General features: G+C 41.5%; 1 protein-coding gene across 1 annotated transcript in view; it reads left to right on the top strand.

Moving 5' to 3' along the window:
* The window catches only part of SNX24 (sorting nexin 24), a gene marked incomplete at both ends in the record, with an annotated part of 128,141 nt that overhangs the window by 60,717 nt on the left and 46,533 nt on the right, over window positions 1-20,891 (top strand). Inside the window, 2 exons of the mRNA XM_084251658.1 lie at window positions 8,535-8,618; window positions 18,200-18,304. Coding sequence (XP_084107784.1) covers window positions 8,535-8,618; window positions 18,200-18,304 — 189 coding nt within the window. The remainder of the gene's footprint in view (window positions 1-8,534; window positions 8,619-18,199; window positions 18,305-20,891) is intronic.

The following is a 20,891-nucleotide window of genomic DNA, read 5'->3' on the forward strand; positions in this document are numbered from 1 at the left end:
GACCTCAGAAACACAATGTGAGGAAAATAAGGCACATCCCTGCCCATGTGAGGAGGTGAATCTTGGTCCTCCCTGCCCACCATAGCACACTGCTGCTACTTTAGATTTAGCTCAGGCTCCTGGGAATGGCATAAATCGGTGTTTTGCTTTTGCAGTCCCTCTATATAGACCATATATGTCATATTCCTAATGGAAAAGGACCCATACAAACCACAGAAAACTTGCAAAATGATTATGTTTTTGCAAGTCAACACCTTTTCTTGAATCCATTGTTCTTTGTGTAAAGCAGTCAGACAAATTAAGTGATTATGATATATCATGTAACTAGGAGAATCTCTTTGTTTGGGGTAAAAGAAATCAATACAAGAAGCTCTTGGAATGGCCTTTTTTTCCTCTTCCTCTTTAGCAGCTTCTTTTATATGGGTTTAGAAGTGCTGATTCTACATGAAGAATGACAGTGATTCATGCTGAGGCCTCGTTAGACTCCAAACTTCTGAGAGTCTGTGGCCCTGGTGTGTGTTACACTGATGTAGAAAGAGTGATACTTCATTAAATACAGAAATTTACTTGCAAATTTTTCATTCGATTTAGTTTGACTAAATTATCCTGGGCAGTGCATTTATTTTTAAAAATGTGGTTAACTTAAATTTCAGATAAACAGTAAACAAAAAGCTATTATTAAAGCTCTGTGATGTGACTTCATGCCTCTTCTATTTAAAACCGCAGCTCTACCCCCAGCACTCCCAATTTCTTTGACCTGGCTCAATTCTGCCCTCACCCCTCAACTTTCTAAAACATGGTATATAATTTACTTACTGTTTTTAATCTCCATTATTATCTGCCTATTTGGCTAGGATATAAGATTCATAAGGGCAGAGCTATGTCATTTTACTGTACGAGTAGATGTTGGACACCTTGAACTGAGCTTAGCATGTAGTAGGTGCTCAATAAATATTTGGATAAAGGAATTGCTTCATAATATTCACAGTGCAATAGTTTTTAAATCAAGCTTACCTTGGCAGTATAAAATATTTGATTTTTTTCTTGAGAAGCATTAATATTCTAAGTTTTGAAGGAAGGTTGAGAATTCTGTAAGCTTATAGAGCTTATTTTCTTCTTATATCATAACTTATATCACAGAGCTTTATGTCACCTGATTATGTCACCTGCCTGTAGTACTCACTCAACAGGAGTAGGTGCCATTGCATGGGGAGGATACTCAGTAGAGCTGATGGTCTGCAGACTTTTATAGGCACAGAGCTTCTCTCTCTCCCTGGCTCTCTGTCCTCTCAGAGCTGATCAGCAGAGCTTTAAAGCTGGTAAGCAAAGAATAAACTATATTCGTATTTTATAGGAAATCTAGCTCAAAGTTATGTGATGTAACTAATGAAAACTAATGAAACACTATGTTAGCCCATCAACATGTATGACCTCATGTATTTCAGTACATTTTTTCTCTCACCCTGAATTGATTGATTGGTTTTGTGTCATTTAGATACAGCTGAAGAAGAAGAGAAAAATGAAGACATTTCACAATCAAATAGTCAAATAACTACAACTAAAATTACCCAGTACTAGGGTTTAAACAGAAATCCTATACATATAAAATATTATAAGACTCCTGTGTGTATAAATATATATAGAAATATATATACATGTGTGTGTATATATGTGTGTATAAAGACTCAAGAAAATCTTTCCTTATAACTGGAGTTTTAAAACTACAACATCTAGTAGGGTTATGTGCTTAACAGGATGCCTGAAGGTAATACATGTACAGGGGAAAAATTCCAACACTACTTAAACATATAAAGAAAAAAAAAATGTGTTTAATACCTTCCAGAATCAGAGTTAGTGGTTAAGTGCCATGACCCTAAGTAGTATATCTGTTATCTCTTGTTCTTAATTTCCTGATGTTAGAAAATCACTATCGTACCTCCAATTTGAAATAAGGACTTAATTCACCCCATCCTTTATTTTTCACCCTTCCCACTGATTTTTTTACTGTGTAAGATTTTAATTTCATCACTAAAAAATAACATTATAGCTTTCTCTCTTTGACTGCCAGTTGTGTAAGATGAAAAAAAAGTTATGTCCCATTTGTGTCTGTTCACCCAGTTCTTCCCTGATTCATCTCCTATTTTCTGCTAGTTACGCCATGATTTTTTACCCTGGCACAATTTGAAATGTCCACAATCTGTTGTTTTTTTTTTTTTAAATTGTGTTCGGTGCTGATAGATTGATTCTAAAAACTGAGCAAATACAAACAAGCCCTTGAAGTCTGACTTCAGAATCGAACCACCAGAAAGGGTGGTCGATGGGTGTGGGCCAAAGCCGGAGGGAGCCCAGTGGACTCTGGTGGAGAATCAGGGGTGCTTTGGTGGAGGTGTGGTGAGGTAACATGTATCTGCAGAGGTGTGAGCCTACGCACCTGTCCATACTAGTGTTATAAATCACTGTTACCTGAAATTAAAAAATGATGCGATTTTGACATGAGGCATGTCAAAATGTACTGACAAAAATGTCTGTGATGTATTAAATGGAAAATTAAGTAGTAGAATTGCACAGTATGGCTTTAGCGGTGTAAAAAAAACACAAGAACTTCTATATGCATGCATCCATACAGAGCTTGCACGTATACAGACAAGTTCTGAAAGGATTTTTAAGCTATTTATTGAGTCAGCAAGGACTTATATAAATCTCTTATGCAAGAAACATATCCTTTTTGGTTTATATACTTTGTACATTCAAAAATTTCTTTTTCATATGTGTGTGTTATTTTTATTCAAGAACTGTACAAACTAAGATTTGGAACGACAATGTAAGAAGAGTCAAAAGGTAGGATGGGCATAGGTCCTGACAGGAGGAGGTATGAAAAAGTATTCTGCTGCTCTTAATAGAGAAACATATTTACTTTAAAGGCATAGTTGAAGTATGCATACATTGAATCACAATTATAAGCTTAGTTATTTGTAGGAACGCCTGAGAAATTTTTTATCAGACTTCCTTTTCTATGATGTCTCTTCTGTCTCTGGCTACTTTTCAGATTTTCTCTTTCTCACTGGTTGTTAGCAGTTTGGTCATGATTGGATTTTTGTTTTTCCCCTTGTTTCTTGTGCTTGGGTCCATTGCTCTCCTTTGGATCTGAGTTTATCGTTTACAGAAAATTGGGCTAAATTTTGGTCATGATTTCTTCCAATATGTTTGTGTTTTTCTTCCACCTCACCTTTACCGTGGGAATTCCAATTAGACATTTTCTTTTAAATATCCATGTTGTCCCATAATTCATTGTTATGTATGTACGCACACTCTGTAGTTGTGTGTGTTTGTGTCTGTCTGTCTGTCTCTCGCTCTCTCTCTACTCAGTTTTACCCATTATCTTATTTTAGATGATTTTTATTGCTGAGTTCTCTAGTTCACTAATATTTTCTTCTGTATGGTTACTTTATTATTAATCCCATCTAGTGTATTCTTTCTTTCACTCAAAGATATTGTTGATTTCATCACTAGAACCCAGCCATGTTGATGGAGTCTTTTTTTCATTTTCCACACCTCCTTAACATGATCAGCCTTTTCTCTGGATTCTGGAACATTAGATATTTCCTTACGATGGCAGTTTTAATGCTTGTGTCTTCTAATTGTATCATCTGCATCAATTCTGGGTCAGTTTCAATCATTGGGTATTTCTTCTCATTATGAATTGTATTATCTTGCTTGTTTTTGATTGGATGGCAGACTCTGAGGATCTTAATATCCTCCTGGGTGCTGGATGTCTTATATTCCTAAAAGCATTTTTCATCTTTGTTCTGGCACGTGGTTGAGGTAGACACAGCAGTTTGCTCTTCAGGTCTTGCTTTAAACATCATTAAACTGGACTGAAAAGAGTGTTCACAGTGCAGGTAATTTGCCCCAATATGAAGGCAAGACCCTTCTGTGTCCTCTAATGTCTTTTTATGCTCCAGCTTTCAGGAGCAGATGCTGGATTCCCAGTTGCCTGTGAACTCTGAGCATAGTCCTCTCTAATCGCCACCCTTGGGCAGGGTCCCCAGTCCCTTGTGCTGAAGAGGGTTCAGCTGAATGCTGGAGGGAAAGCTCTGGAAGGTCTTGGAGGTCCTCTCTGAATATAGTTCACTCCTCTCCAATACCTGGGCTAAGACCTCAAAGCACCGCCTCCCCCACCCTGACTCAGGGACCCTAGAGTGATTGTAGGGCCTGCCTTGTTGGTTCCCTGCCTTCTCTGCCCTTCATTTCTTCCTCCCAATGCCTCGAGAGTCATTTCCCCAAATATTTTTGGGGATTTTTAAGTTGTTGGGAGTGGGCAGGTAAATGGATTCCCTGATGTTCCATCTTGGCCAAAAGTAGAGATCACCCTACTCTAGGCTTTAACTTTAAAAAGATTTTTTAAAAATAGGAATGAAAACAATTAGTCCTGTTCTGCCCTCTTTCAGACTCAAATCTTGGGGGCAGCCTGTTCAGTTCTTGTTCATGCCTCTCCCTGGTGTCCCTCCAGGCTCTGTGCTTCTTGTTGCCTCTCCTCAGGAAGGCCCCCTCTGACCACAGCGTGTGGATCAGCACCTGGCCCAGCACTGCCTCTTCACCCCCATTATATTGTTCTTCACAGCATTTATTTCTTTTTTTTAAGATTTATTTATTTATGCATATAAGAACTGGGGTACAGGTCAGAGGTGTGGGGGGGTGAGAGGATTCACCAGAGACAGAGTGGGGAACAGAACAGGCAGACTGATGAAATATACTGCTGAGGGGAGCAGTGGGTGAGACAGGAGAGGTCTGCTGCTCCATGTGGGTAGCTCCCTGGCCAGGGAGCGAACTCGTGCTGCAGAGGCTGCAGACAGATTAAGACAGGTTGCGTCTTAACCCCTTGCGCCACTAGGGAGGCCCCTCACAGCATTTATTTCTTCACCGCACCATGTTTGGCCATGTGTTTATAGTAGCCCTCCCTCACTAGATAGGGTATGTTCTTGTCTGTCGTGTTTGCAGCTGAATCCCCAGAGCCTAGAACAACTTCTGGACATATTACAGGCCCCATTTCTTGTATGCATATCTGTTAAATACATAAATGAATGAGTGTCAGATACCATGCTTTGTGTATTCCAAACACCGTCATTGCTGACCACCCCCCCCCTTTCGAGGCAGATAATGACTATTTGGAGTTTGCCAGAAAGCAAAACAAGTAAAGGGTTTTCCAGGCAGTGGGACAACATTTATGAGAAACTTAGAAAGATGAAAAAAATCTGGTATGAAATTAAGGAAAATAAGATTTATTAAATTGACTCCATTTCTTGCTTCACATTGTCATGGAAATTCTGATTCACCAGCTTCCTTTCCAAAATGTTTTCCCATAATTTGAAAGAAAAAAGTCTTGACGATATTAGGTATGATGTGCATTTGCAAATGACAACATAATAAAAATATTTCAATTCAAATTATCACCCACTTTTGTGTGTGTGTGTGTGTGTGTGTGGATGTGTGTGTGTGTGTGTGTCTTTCCCTCTACCCTGCCCTCCATGAATTCAGTGTTACGAGGAAAAACTGTAGAACTTGGTGATGGAATCATCTGGTCCATAGAAAGGGTGACATTCTGCAAGGCAGCCACTGCGTAATGTGTCCTGGCCCTCAAGAGGGACCACCTTGAGGGTGACCTACTAGGTTGGGTGGCTTAAGTTTGCAACTTTCTCCTGTGGATTCTGCAGCAAACATGCTCTTAAAGTGGTGGTTTTAGTAATGAAGCTTCAAGAAACAGGACTGAGAACATAACTTCATTTATTTCATCCAGCTCAGCAGATGGAAACTACTTTCATTGCTCCCACATTGTGCTGATTTAAATCTGGGACCTAACACTAAAAAGGGTGCTCTGTATCCTATTAACAAAGCCCCCAAGTTGAAACTGTGCTGCTTTTGTTTGTGTTTCTCAGGGTGTTTTTCTCATTCTATTTCTGGCAGGGTCTTTGAAGAAGAATAATTTTCTTTAGTGAATTAGTACACAGAATATTCTTTCCTTAAAAAAATGCATGTTTATCTGAGAATTTGAAGCATATGCATATGTTTTTAGAAGAAAATATTTGACTAATTCACCAGAGAAAAGTATTTTTTAGGGAAAATTCTTGAAAAACCAAGCATTAGTATATAAAACATTAATTAAATTGGTAAAAGAAATTACCAGTTATTTCATTAAGCAGTTTTCTTAAACCAAGTTACACAACAGAAGAATTTTCTCATATGAAGGAGCACAAACACACACACATTGTTAACTGGAGTAAGAGCCTCAATGATAGTTTGTTAGATAATGAAAGCAAGGATTTGAACCTGGGAGCAGTCTGACAGGGTATGTATTCTGAGAGCTGTCTCAACAATCCCAAGTTTGGGTTTAGTTTACATAAGTAGGAACAGTATGTCCTTGACATTGAAAGTGTAATTATTATTCTTGACTAGAGGCTTCTGATCCCAAGGTGTTTTGACCTAAAGATACGTTGATGCTATCTCTGCAAACAGGAGGGGAAATGCTGTAGTTGAAATCCTTTCCTTCCTGAGGAATGCAAGGTGAGATGCTAAGACTGTTACCTCGAGTCCAAATGTTCTTTGTCCAGCTCCTGGTCCTCGGTGGGGGTGGAGAAGGCTGACTTTACCCACCAGCAGCAGACTTTGTGTTGCTACTTGAAGTCTAGGCAGATGGCTCCACATGCTTGTCTGCCAGACCAGGGAGGGGATCTATAGGGTAAGGTAAAAAAGTGTCAGGCTTTTCTGCCCTCCCGCCATTAGAATTGATGATGGATCCTTGTGGTCCTGAATGCATGCCTGATGGCGGGCCCTGGAGTAGAGTGTGGGCATGCATAAGTGGGTACACCTGGGCTAAGACTGGGCTTATAAGGGCGGCATCACAGGGATGCCAGGAGAGCAAAGCAGAACCACAAGAAAGAGAGCAAAAGGAACAGCAGAGCGAAAGAGAAGTGGAGGCCACAGGAGAACGCCGGAGAGCCCAGGAAGAGTGAAGACTCGCCGGGGGCTAGGTGGCCTGCCAGCCTCCCAGCTCCTGGCACCCTTGCCCGCTGTGTACCTGGTAAATCCCAGTAAAAGCCTGCAAAAGCTACCCAGGGCTCTAGGACTCCGCCTTACCCCATATGCTTGATCACAGAGATCCTGCTGTGGACCTTCCTGCCCCTACAGGATCGTTCCCAGAACATTTTACAATAGGTTTACACGTCTTAGGTTTGACAGCATAATATCTGCTTTCTCAAAAAAGTTGTATTTCATCTGACTGTAGAATTGAGGGGACAGGGAAGGTAGGGAAGGAAGGGGGAAGAGGCACAGTGGACTAGGGTGGAAGGCTGGGGGTCTGGGTGGAGGGTGTGGTATGATAGCATGCACCTGAAGGGGGAGATCCTGCACCTCTAAATCATGTACCGTGTTGTCAACCAATGTACCTCAATTCAAAATAAGCCAAATAAAGGTTGTTCACATGAGCAGAAATACGGAGCTATAAGATCTGTTTTTTCCTACTGAAGGTGTGTGACCTTGTCTGTCCTATGCTAAGTCATTCTTTTTTGGGCTAAAGCAATCATGCTTTTCACACTCTCGGGTGTCATGTGAGCTGAATGTTAGTTTAGTGATGTTTTTCTCAGAAGAGCAATTGAAACAGCAACTTGGGCATAGCACGTCATTGGACACTATTGCTTCATGCTGGCGTTGACAAACCCCCTCCACCAAACAGGGCTCAGACACAAACTCCCGGAAATCACCAACACCTTCTGTTCAGTCCTGCCACACATCCTCCGTCCCTTCCTCCCTGCACCCCTGTGACACTGTATTTTCATGAACATTTCACAGTATTTCTCAGCCCCAGTTCCAGTCTTGACCCACTGACCTAAGATCCAGAAAATGTCATGTTGGTGCCTACTAATTAGCGTGCCCAGCGCGCCTCTCCTCTGGCCTTTCAACCTTCTGGAGGTAGGAACACAAGCTGTCACTCGGATCACACAGGGAAAATGAATCTTTACTGCATCTTCCCTGTTTTGCAAACAGCAGGATGAGCCCAGCTGAGACTAGAGATGAATATGCAGGTTAGGAAGAAATTAGCCCAGAATGCATGAGTGTTTGCATGAGGGTGTCACAAGTGACACAGCCCTGCCCTCCTTGAAAAAAGTCCACGTGGAATGTCCCCGCCTGAGGCTTTTAGTGGTCACTGTTGCATCAGATATTTATTTCAATACCATTATATTCGCTTGGTGAAATATTTTAAGGGAAGAATGTTCTCTGATTAAAAAGTTAAACAGCATTTTAAGGCATTTAACTTTCTGTGGTTTTTAGACATGTACTCGACTGCAGTTTGTTAGCCAGCGTTTGGCCCGAGTGCTCATTAATCAGTGTTGTTGGGCAGGGTCTCTTGAGCCTTCTTGGTTTGGGGGGATCAGCTACTGTAATTAAAGGGATGAAATATATCATGGTCACAAACTTTCCAGCTCAGACAATTGAGGGTTTTGAACTGGTGGAATTAATCTTTTTAATTTTTTTTTCCTTAGGTGTTTAAGATAGAAGTGCTAATGAATGGAAGAAAACACTTTGTTGAAAAAAGGTACAGCGAATTTCATGCCTTGCATAAAAAGGTAACTTCTTTTGTGTGTGTGTGTGTGTGTTTTTTTTTTTTTTTTGCTTTTCTGTGTATGGCAGATGTTGTAATGTTAAGACTACATTCTTTGCTACCCAAGAGCATGAATATTTCTTAGTACAGTAAGATTTCTTTTATCATGAAGTAAGTTTCCTCTTAACATAAAACATCTAGCCCCTTACAGGTATGTTTTCTGTTAAAATCTTTTACACAAATAGATGTGAGGCCGTAGAGCACTGGGTATTGTAGGATCAGAAAGAGTAAGAAGACCCAGCGCCTGTTTTGTCCATGAAATAGTCTCAGTGTGCTTTAGGAAAAGGAGAAACATGCAAATGACCATTTTATAGAGAAACATACATGAAATTCAACTTATGCATACATGCACCTAGAAAAGAGACTGTACATGTGTCCCAGGACTGTGTGGGAGACAAGTAAAAGGACAAAGTTGTCTTGTGAATTGTGAAGGGTCGCTCCCTAAATACTGAGCCATTACAGGTCTGAGATAAATAAGAATGCAAAAGAAGAGCTGAATTTTTGAAGAAATGACCAGTAAAGAATAGAAGAGGGAATATTTTTCTTATCTACAAAATTGGAATGTTTTGCAGGCTTAAATTAATATTGGGATGGTGAAATTACCATGATAACTAGAAATACCTCATGAACCTGCCATCATCATGGATGAGTCAATATAATTTTACCACTTTTTTTCTTTTGGTTATATAGGTTTATGTGTCTATATGGTATCGGTATATGTATACACACATATGTGTGGATATGTGTATGTGTATATTTTATCTATGCATGTAATATGTATACATAATAAATATCTATAGATCTGCAGTATATAATGTACATATTTATGAATGTGTACATACATGGTTCGTATGTATATTTTATGAGTATATATATATATATATATTTGCTTATACACTATATGTATTTTTATGTATAGACACATTCATATGCACATAAAATATGTGACATAATTAAATCTCTTCACTTTTGATGCTTTGTTAGATTAGAAGTTAGATGGGAAGATATTAAGAAAGTATGTTAAAGAGTCTTTTCATCTCACTGAAGACCTCTTAAATCCTCTGAGAAATGTTTATGTAAGTGATGTGTGCCTGGTAATGTGTTTATTCTGAATTAAAATTTTTTGTCATTTCAAATAAAAATTCTTCCCCATTTTAAGGTGAACAGAGTATTGAGTATAAACATTAACAGAATATTACTGAAAAATTAGTGGGACTATTTCCTTTTGCTTTTTTTTCTAAAGGGGAGCACCTAAATATATGTACCCTCTCCTCTTAGGCTGAGAAGAGAGAATTTTACATTCATTTCTCTAGTTAAAATCTCATCCAGTCCAGGTTTCCTTCCAGGAGAAACAGTTCAGGTGCGCACAGATTCAGGCGGCTCTTACCCACTGACTTTTATGAAAGCACCAGCCCAGGGCCTCAAAGAGAAACAAGGCTGAAGTCTGGGTCTCACTTCCCTCTCGTGGAATCCTGGTTTTATTTCCTTTTTTTGAGGAAACTTAGATTCTGCAGAGCAGGCCGCTGAGCACCTCATAAAATAGTCCTTCGCCATGAGATGAAAACCAGAGCTCCATCCCCTGCCAGTCTCGATGGCCAGCGGTCCTGTGCGCGCCTCGTCCCTCACCCCCCAGCTCAGCGCCCAGCTCTGCATGACCTGACACCGCCCAGCTGTCCCCGCCAGGTACTGGGGGCCAGCTCCCCGCGAAGCACAGCTGGATGAGGCCAATTAGGCCCTTCCAGAGCAGGAGGCCGCCCACGCTTTTTTTCCACCATAGTGTTGTTTACCCTGATCTTTCTTCTAATGCCATTTATTTTCTCGTGCAGAAGAGGAACCCCTCCCCAGTGTCCATAGGCAGTTCTTAGATACTCACAACAGTCAGGGAAAAATACCTAGATTTCCTAAGACGCTTGTCTCTGATTTTGCAGTTCTGTTCATCGGTTTAGCTAATATTCTTATCAGGTCTAGCAGACTTAATACAGCAGAAACTCTCAGATCTCTAATAGTGCTTGCTTTTAGCAGCCTTGTTCAAGCATCCTTACAGGGACACAGACACAAACATAGCTTTGTGGGGCAGAGTTTTAGTTGGGCTGCGCTATCTAATTTTATGTACTGTATAGTGTGGAGCAGAACTGCTGCTAGAAGTCTCCAGTACTTGCCCTGCTGTAGTTATATTAGATTTGGCAAAGACAGTAAAAATAATGGTAAGGTAGAAAAATAAACAAATCTAATCTCTGTGTAAACTCTTTATCTGTATAATTCTATGTTAGGAATTAAAGTGGACAAAAAAACATTTAGTCAGGTTACATAACTTTACTGATGGTTCCTGCCATGTCATGCAACGTTATCCTTTCATTATGATTTTGTGGTTGCAATTTCCATAGTTGCCATATGAATGCACTTACAGATATTCTCATTTACTTTTTTTTTTTTTTTAAATACTCACCTCTTGCCAGTGTCCTGACTTTCTTTCATTTTCTGTTGCATTTCACTCTTGTTAAAAGTGTTTGGCTAAAGTCCCCAAGTTAATTCTCAGAGAATACATGTGCTTTTAACAGTGCTTTGCAGTTTTAGAGAAAAATGCACATCACCTCCACATGTATCACAGACATGCAAAAATGCTTCCTGGCTTATCTGCAGGCACATTTTGAGGCAGAAACTAAAACGATTACCTATTTGACAGCTTGACTGGCTATCTGGAGAAAGTCCCTCTAAATGGCTATTATTTCTCCCACAGTTTTGGGATTGTTGATATTAACCTATGAAAACAATATCCCAACTGCCTACATTCTTCCTAAGACTCCTTTCTGTATTTGGGGGGAAAAATCAAGAGTTTTTTCCTTCTATGTGCATGATTTCCCTCCCCTCCATTAAATTTTAGATCATACAGCTAAATCTTTTTTTTTTTTAAGATTCATTTTATTTATTTATTTATGCAGGCAAGAGCTGGGGTGTAGACCAAAGGCATGGAGTGGGGGTGGTGAGAGGATTCACCAGAGACAGAGTGGGGAGCAAACAGGCAGACTGAAATACACTGCTGAGGGGAACTACGGGAAAGACAGGAGAGGTCTGCTGTGCCATGTGTGTTAGTTCCCTGGCTGAGGATCAAATTCATGCTGCAGTGGTTGCTGATAGCTTCATAGTGCTGTGAACCAACCCCTTGAGCCACTAGGGAGGCCCCAAATAGCTAGATCTTGCAGAAAATTTGGGGCAGGAGAAATAACCCTCTCTTACCAGATGTATTTCTACTATCCTGTTACAATTCCTATTTTCCTTTTTCTTTTCTTGCATTTTTTTAATGAGACAGATGCTGCTGTGTTAGCCATTTTCACACATGGTGGCAACTGTGCTGTAGGATTTACGTGTGCAGAACATTCTGGAAGCAGAATGTCCTGAGCCTGCCTTTACCTCTTCCTGGTGCTAAATTCTTGAACAAGTTACATGATCTGTCTGTGCTCCAGGCTTCCATTTGTGGTGTGGAATAATTAGAATACTAACTTCCCAGGATTGATGTTCAGGCTAGATGAGATCATTTGTATCACATGGCTAACTTCCAGTAACTGATAACCTTTTTACATACACATGTTTTTACCATATTCAAAATTGTTTCCTTAAGCTAGATTACAAAAGGGAGTGTTCTTTGTCAAAGAGTGTGGTTATTTGTGCAGCTTCTGAGTTGATAGATTATATATATATATATCATATATATTATAGATTATATATAATCTCCAAATTATTTTTGAAATAATTATAGCAGATTTACGGATTTATAATCAAACAGAAAATAAAATATCCATAGCCTGTCATCACCTTTGAGTAAAACTCCCTAATCAATCCTAAATTAGATTTATTTAGCAAATAATATATATTATATATAACATAAGTTATTGTCCCTCTCTTTGGAATTGCTGGTTTATCTACCAGGTATCATTTTTTTTTTCTTTACTCATTAGTTTTTGAGGCCTATTACTAGTAGCCATTTGCCCACAGTATCTTTGGCACTGAAAATTTAAAGAAATTTAACATTGTTGTGTTGTCTAATATATGGTTGCACTCTTTCAGAACTTATTTGAGTCATTACTTCGAGGGCTACAATGAATATTTGATTCCATTTTCTTTAAGTTTTTCTAGATTGGCATTTTTCAAAGGGTGAGCTTTGATTCATATAAATCAGAGCAGAGTTTGTTAAAGCACAGACTCTCAGGTACCGGCCAGGCATGCAGAATCAATCACAGGCTTTATGATGGACCCAGGAGTCTGCCTGTTAAAACCAGCATCCCAGATGATCTCAGTGCCTGTTGAAATTTGAGAATTCCTCCTGTGTAGTTATGTTTTTAAAAGACATCTCTCAGGTATAACCTTCCCACCCTCCCCAGCTCAATGCACAAAAACCTTGAGGTTTGAAAGCCTGGAAAAGAAAGGTCTTTCCTACCTTTCCTTTACCTCCCATGTCCAGTGTCACGAGTCCTGTTGCTTCATTTTTCAAACTTATAATATGCACCATTTAATTTTTCATTTTCTATTCCTACCATTGCAGTCCAGTGTCTTGCTACCTTAGGTAGGTGTTGCTTTAATCACTTCTGATCCTTGTTTTCTTACTCATTCTCTCACAGACCAAGTTCCCCAATATGCTATTTTCGTATAATCATAAGCCCTACCTTCATTTCCTACTACTGTTGTAAGAAATCACTGCAAACTTGTCCTAAGGCCACACACGTCCGCTAGCAGGGCAGTGTTCCTTCTGGGGAGCTCAAGAGAGTCAGTTTCCTTGCCTTTTCCAGCTTCTAGATGTGGCCCAAATTCCTTGGCTTGTGGCCTCCTTCCAATTTCAGAGTGAGTAGTAACCCATCCAGCTTGTGCCTCCATCTTCACCTCTCCTGTTCTTACCTCTTCTCTCTCCACGTTGATGCTCCGCCTCCCCCATTGGAACTGCCTGGATCATCTAGGATAATCCCCCATTTTAGGATGCTTGATTTAATCACACTGCAATGTGAACATCTTTTTTTGGGGGGGGGGGCGGGGCATCATTCCGTCTTCCCCAAGCCCCCCTTTTTTTTTTTTTAAATAGAGGCATGTTTTTTATTTATTTAGTTTGTTTGTTTTGTTTATACATGCACTGGGTACAGTCAGAAGCGCGGGAGGGTGAGAGAATTCACCAGAGCCAGAGCAGGGAGCAGAGCAGGCAGAAGGACCGAAGTACACTGCTGAGGGGAGCAGCGGGCGGCAGGAGAGGTCTGCGCGCCATGTGGGACCCTCCTCTGGTGGCCGGGGAGCAGCCGGGGATCGAACCAGCGTCGCAGCCGCGGGCAGCTTCGCAACCCAGCGCTCAACCGCTGCGCCACCTGGGAGGCCCCTTCCCCAAGCCCCTTTATTGACCAGCTTGTTTGTCACTGCTTCTCCTAAGAAAATGCCAGTGGCAATCAAGTCACCTCTCCGCTCCCCGAAGTGTATGCAAACCCCTGCCTCTATCTTTGCCATGGGAAGTGGCCTCCCTCTGTGTTCCTCTCTGTCTAGACCCAGATAAACCTTTTCAGCTTTTCCTGCTCTCCTGTAAGTTTCTTTCTCCGCTAATCTCTCTACTCTTGAACAGAAGCCTGCTCCATTTTGCATAGAAATCTCTACTTAAATTAAAAACGTTAAACAGGGCCTCCCTGGTGGCACAGCGGGTTGAACACAGCGCTGTGAAGCTGTCTGCAGCCTCTGCAGTGCAGGTTCAATTTCTGCTGGCCAGGGAGATACCCACAAGGCACGGCAGACCTCTCCTGCCTCACCCACTGCTCCCCTCAGCAGTGTCTTCAGTCCGTCTGCCTGTTCTGCTCCCTTCTCTGTCTCTGGTGAATCCTCTTACTCTCCCATGCCTCTGGCCTGTACCCTAGTTCTCGTATAAAAACAATAAATCTTAAAAAAAAATTAAACAATTAAAACATCTCAGAGTTCTATCTAACCAGAAGATAGATTTCTTAATGCCGGGACCATGGCTTTTTTCTCTGTGTCTTCCTCACTGACTGCCAGTGCCGAGCTCCTATTAGGCACCACAAAAGTATTTGGCTAAGGGGCTGTTTGGAGAACACTGTGCATACTTATGAATTATTGGATGTTTTGGTTGGGAAGAAGTCTCAATTGTGGGAGTTGAGTTCACTAGACGTTTAACCCCTCTTACACCTGCCCTGTTTCCTCAGCGACTCCTCCTCAGTGAGTTCTAGATGGAAAAACACCGCCACGTGAAACCAAAACCACCCCCCACCCTGTTCCTCTCTGTTACCTCATACCACAGTATCCCTTTAAGAAAATAAAATTGTGGGGTGCCCTCTGGACTGCCCCAGCCCAGGCTGTGGGGACAGGTGAGCTTGACCTTATCAGTGCCAGTTCCATGTCAAGCAACACCTATGCACTGCAGCCCGGTCGTCCACTGTAGATGGTGGTCCCCTCCCCAGCCCCGATATCATGGCAAGGGGAGACAAGCCCCCCCAGACCCCCCATCCCTGCCCTGTACTGCTGAGCATGGTTGGAGTGTCTTCCCAGCTGGTTCCTGTCAGTTCTGGCCCAGCCTTTTATTCACAGAGATTTCCGGGAAATGTGGTGCTGGTTCATTTCTGAATTAGCTGTCCTCATTCTTGCTATTTCCTGCTGTTGGCTTGGGTAGAAGATCCGGTTCTCATATTTAATTTAATGAAGTGCACATTTCAGAAGAACCAAAACACTGCCACAGGGGGCTAAACCAGGAGGGTAGCACCCACGTGGGTCTCTCATGGGGACCCCGAGGATAAAGGGGTGACAATATGGTGGAAGAGATGGAATGCCCTCTCCTTCCCTTAACTTTTTTTTTTCTTCTCCAACTTTTTATCCCTGTGCTTGGGGCAAGTATTTCTGATCCTTTCTGTGGAAAAAACAGTTCCTCTGGCCGATGTAGATGCTGGCAGGTCTAGTTGGAGTCAGTTCTGTGTAAACTCTCCTAACAGTCTACAGCAGAAGAGAGAGAGGCCACGCCAGGCCAAGGAGATTGTGTGTGTGGTATCGAGGAATCTGGGAGCTATCTGCGTGGATCAGGAAGGCGTGTGGCTGGACACGGCCTGGCCAGAGCAGTTAATCATCGGATGGAGTGGCACCGGAGTATTTATCTTGCAAGCAGCTGAGCCCTCCTGGAAACATATTGTCTTGGGTTTGTCGCTCCTCATCTAATCAATTCATTACTCACCTGCACGTGCTGTCAATGATGCCAGCAACTACGAGGACCGGCCTCCTCGGGACTCCTGACATAAATAAAAAGGAAAAGTTTTTTCAGCACGGTAGCCTCAAGATTTAAAAAAAAAACTTGCAAAAAAGACGCAGATAATGGAATAGCTTTTCTCTTCTGAAATTTAAGAAATGTGGTGATACCATAGTTTTCAAGGAAGCTTCTTTCTGTTGAAAGTAAATATTTAAGTAAATATTGGCACATAATAATACACATATATGTATATATACATGCACAGTATGTATATCACGTACAGATAATATATATTATGCACTATGTATATCACCTACATAATATATATTATCATGCACTGTATATATATCACCTACAGATCATATATATTATCGTACACTATATATATCACTTACAGAGAATATATATTATCGTACACAATAGAGGGCACCTACAGATAATATATATTATCATACACAATATATATTTCGCCTACAGATATATATATTATGCACTAGACATATATCCTTCTTTTCCCCTTCCTTTTTCTTTCCCATCTCAATACTGGATCCATCTCATCAATAAATGAACATACTATAATATTTCCCACGTAACAAGATAAAGCCCACTTCCCACTTCTCTTTACCCTGCTGTGGTGACTTCCCCATCTCCCCTGCAGGGCTGGCTTAGCCCATCATGGGCGCACTCTTCCGCTGAACCTCCTGTCTCTCCCCGTTTCTTCTCCACTGCCTGGCTTTTCTTCCCTGCCTCTTGGCTCTGGAGGCCCCAGACTCTGCCCTTGTACGCGTTCCCTTTGTAGCATGTACAGATCTCATAAATTTAGCAGCTTAAACCAACACAAATGTATGATCTCTGAGTGTTCATGGGTCAGGAGTCTGACACAGCTTCCTGGGCCATCTGCCTTACCAGGCAGCAAGTCAGGCGTGGCCTCGCTAGGGTCTCAGCTGAGGTTTGGGCTTCTGAGCTATTTTGGGCGGATTTTGGTTCCTTACCTGTACAACTATTGGGCTTCTCTCAGTCACCATAACTGAACCATTGATTCCTTATTTTTTTTAAGATTTATTTATTTATGCATACAAGAACTGGGGTACAGGCCAGAGGTATGGGGGGGTGAGAGAACCCACCAGAGATAGAGTGGGGAGCACAACAGGCAGACTGATTGAAATACACTGCTGAGGGGAGCAGCGGGCAAGTCAGGAGAGGTCCACTGCGCCATATGGGTAGCTCCCTGGCCAGCCGGGGATCGAACTCATGCTGCAGAGGCTGCGGATAGCTTCATAGGTTGCATCTTAACCACTTGCACCACCAGGGAGCCCCCATTGATTCCTTTATGACAGGATTACCTTTGATTGGATATACTAGCAACCTGACTAGGTGTCTTAAAGAAGTAGGAGTTTGATTATCTCACTCAGCAATAAAAGTGAGTGTCACTGGACTAAAATCAAGGTGTCAACAGGCTGCAGAGGGGAATCCATTCCCTCTCCTTTTCCAGCTTCTGGAAGTCACCCAGCCACTTGGCATCTTCCAGTCTCTGACTCTGATCCTCCTGCCTTCTTGAATAATCCTTATGAATATGTTGATCCCACCTGAAAAATCTAGGATCATCTTCCCTTGTGCAGATCCCTAGTTTAGTTTCACATGCTAAGTACCTTACCATGTAAGGTAAGATTCACAGGCACTGGATGTGAATGTGGTAGGATGTGTCTACCCATAGCATTTCTCTTTATTTATATCGTCCCTTCAGACTGCTGCCCAGAAGGGATTAGCCGAGAACCATCATTCACTTTTCATGAACAGAATTTGGTCCTAATGTTAAGAATATTGAAAGGATCAGTCTCTATTTTTTTTAGTTCTTTCTATTAGTTTTATTCAGAACTTTCAAGAAACTCTCCATATGGGGTGGTCTAGTTCATGTGGCATTTGCAGGGATGATGGTTATAAACAACTGCTTTGTTTTGTTTTTTTATGTGAAAAAAATATGTAGAAAGATTTTTCATCAGAAAAGTGCTTTGTCCAAACACATATCATTGCATTAATCAATGTCTGGAAATATAAAATGCTTTACTTCTTTTATAAATTCATGTCTGGAACTTTTAGTTTTTCAGAAACACTAATTCCAACCTGAAATACCAGCTAATATCAACAATTGAAACAATTGCCAAAGACAAAACATCCTAAAAACCAAAAATTTAAGACAGCTAAGTGAAGAACTTTTTGACAAAATTTCAGTGTTTTCTTTTCCTATCTTCTTATGAGATAGCAGTATTCACTTTCTTTTATTGGCTTTTATTTTTGCCACAAATAATGCTATATTCAAGAGACTTTTTTTTCCTTTATAGCTTAAGAAATGTATAAAAACTCCAGAAATTCCTTCTAAACATGTGAGGAACTGGGTACCAAAAGTCTTGGAGCAACGAAGACAAGGTTTGGAAACATATTTACAGGTAAGATGTGTTTAGATCCTCAGTTAATATAATGTATAATAAGTAATTCTATTTCAATATTTTTCTTAGAATTTATGGGTAAGATGGAAAAACATATCAAGCAACCAAACATTCTAAAGTTTCAAATTAGAAATATGTTGTTGGTTTCTTCTTTAGCTTTAATTAGGTTGTGTTTAAAATTGTTTAAATAGATGAAGGAAGTAAAAATTGAGTAGAAAGGTAAAACGATAGAAAGATAAAAACTAATGTGGACAGGATGTATCCAATTTTTTAAGTATGATTCTACAATTTACTTTGGTTTTGTTTTTTGTTTTCCTGTACTTCCTCATAGCTTTTCCTTCAGGTGTTGGTTATTGGGGAGACAGAGAAACAGAATTTTCATTCTTGGGAATCAAACTGAGAATGAGTGTGTAAAAATTGCTGGTCAGGAAGTGCCAGATTCTGTGAAAATCAGAATGTCTGTGTTTTGAAAAGAATGCATTAGGGTGGTCTTTTGTTTTGCAGCTGAGAGGAGCAAGCAGAATTGCCTCAGAAAGATAAGATGAAAGCACTTTCTTTGCCAAGTGACAGAAAAAGCAAAGGACAGGGCCTCCCCGGTGGCGCAGCGGTTGAGCGCTGGGTTGCGAAGCTGCCCGCGGCCTCTGCGGTGCCGGTTCGATCCCCGGCTGCTCCCCGGCCACCGGAAGAGGGTCCCACATGGTGCGCAGACCTCTCCTGCCGCCCGCTGCTCCCCGCAGCAGTGTACTTCGGTCCTTCTGCCTGCTCTGCTCCCCGCTCTGGCTCTGGCTCTGGTGAATTCTCTCACCCTCCCGCGCTTCTGACTGTACCCAGTGCATGTATAAACAAACAAACAAACAAATAAATAAATAAAACATGCAAAAAAAAAAAAAAAAAAAAAGCAAAGGACAGTTTGGTGCAGTGTCAGCTTCTCTGAATTTCAAAACAGAAAGGGCCAGAGGCCTCAGGTGGATGTTCAGTGAGACCATCACCATCCGAGTTGCTCTGTGCAGGCCAAGAGCTGAGGGGCCAGGGCTTGTATCCAGCAGGACACTGAGTCCTTGGAGAGGCTGACACATGAGTATGACAGGAGTGAGCTTGGCCAGGAGGGGAACCAGACTTCACTTAAGAGTTACAAAGTCGCTGTGGTCATATATCCATCTGACACTTGTTACATCAAACAAATGGGCAACCATGACTGTTCTTCCTTCATTATCTTTGTCACCCATTTCAGCATGAACTCTAGAGTGGGACCTGGTCTGTGTACTGGGCTGTCCTGTGTACTGGACTGTATGAAGCCAGGCCACTATTTCCTCTGCTGAGCTTTTCTGAGAGGTGGTACCCAAGTCCCTGGTGATCAGAAGCTGAGACATCACCCCCACAGATGTGTACTTAGTGATATCTTGAGAGGACTGTCTCCCCGTAAAAAGATACCAAGAGCATGTTCATGGCCTCCTGTAGTTGGCCTGATCTTCACAGTGCTCAAATCGGAATGCTAACATATGGGGTGACGGGCTGGGAACCTCTAAGAGGGACTCCCTTACCTGTTTTTGCTCTTCTGCTTTTGGACATGGTTAAGGTTCCTACACTGCCTCTCACTGGGAGAGAGGCATGAAAGGAAACAAGGACCACAAATGATAGGAAAATGTATGGTCTTATTCCTGGAGACTGTGGGGCTTTGAGACTTCCAGAGCTTCAGGCGATACTGAAGAGCAAAACCAAACCAAAGCAAAACAAAACGAAAAACAAGAGACTTTAGACTTTGTATGCAAAGGGTAAAAATGTCTATTCTCTATAGTTAAGTGGAATATGTAAATAATGCACTGTTATTTGTAAACCAGATTCTCCAGAGATATTGTATATCTTCAAGCTTTAATCCTGAAGAAAGCTTTACTGTCTTCCTCCCATTGTATTTGACACATGACTTCCATTCCTACTCCGTGTAAACATTTTTAGTTGTTTGTACTTTGGATATAAATATGCGGGTAAAATCATCTGGCGCAGAGGGGAGTTTACAGTGACTCTCAAATTGAGCTTAGAATTTTTCTATTCTCAGAAATAGGGCTTGAAAGATGTGGCCGAACGGCTGAGAGGGCTGGCTTCCTGCTGCACATTTAACATCCAGTCTGCCCTTGCGTAAGTGCCCAAAGAGCTCCAGAGAGCGTTCTCTCCTCCCTTTTCCCAATTCTGTCCCCAGGCAGTGGGAGCTACAGAGACGCAAAGACGCATGGGAGGGCTTTATCCATCCCAAGTGAAACAAAAACCCTGGCCTGATCATCACTTCTTGATAACGTTTTGTGTTTGTTGTTTTTAATTTTTTTAATTAATTTACTTATTGCCTTACACGGTTGTTAATTTTTTGACATTATTTGATGTCTCCCCTCAGGTGTGGTCCCCATATTTCTCTCACAGCCCCCATGATCCAGCTCCCCTGTTCCTTATGCTCTTCCCCCCATACCCCCAGTCCTGACCCCTCTCTCTACTCTCCAGTGCTGTGTGCCTCAGATCTAGGGTCAGCTTGCAAGTTTGGTCTTTTTCCTGACCGTATGTTCACTTTCTCTTGTTTCTACAGCTAAGTGAAATCATCCAA

The sequence above is a fragment of the Talpa europaea genome, assembly GCF_964194135.1.
Source record: "Talpa europaea genome assembly, chromosome: 13".
In the NCBI taxonomy this organism is placed as follows: Eukaryota; Metazoa; Chordata; class Mammalia; order Eulipotyphla; family Talpidae; genus Talpa; species Talpa europaea.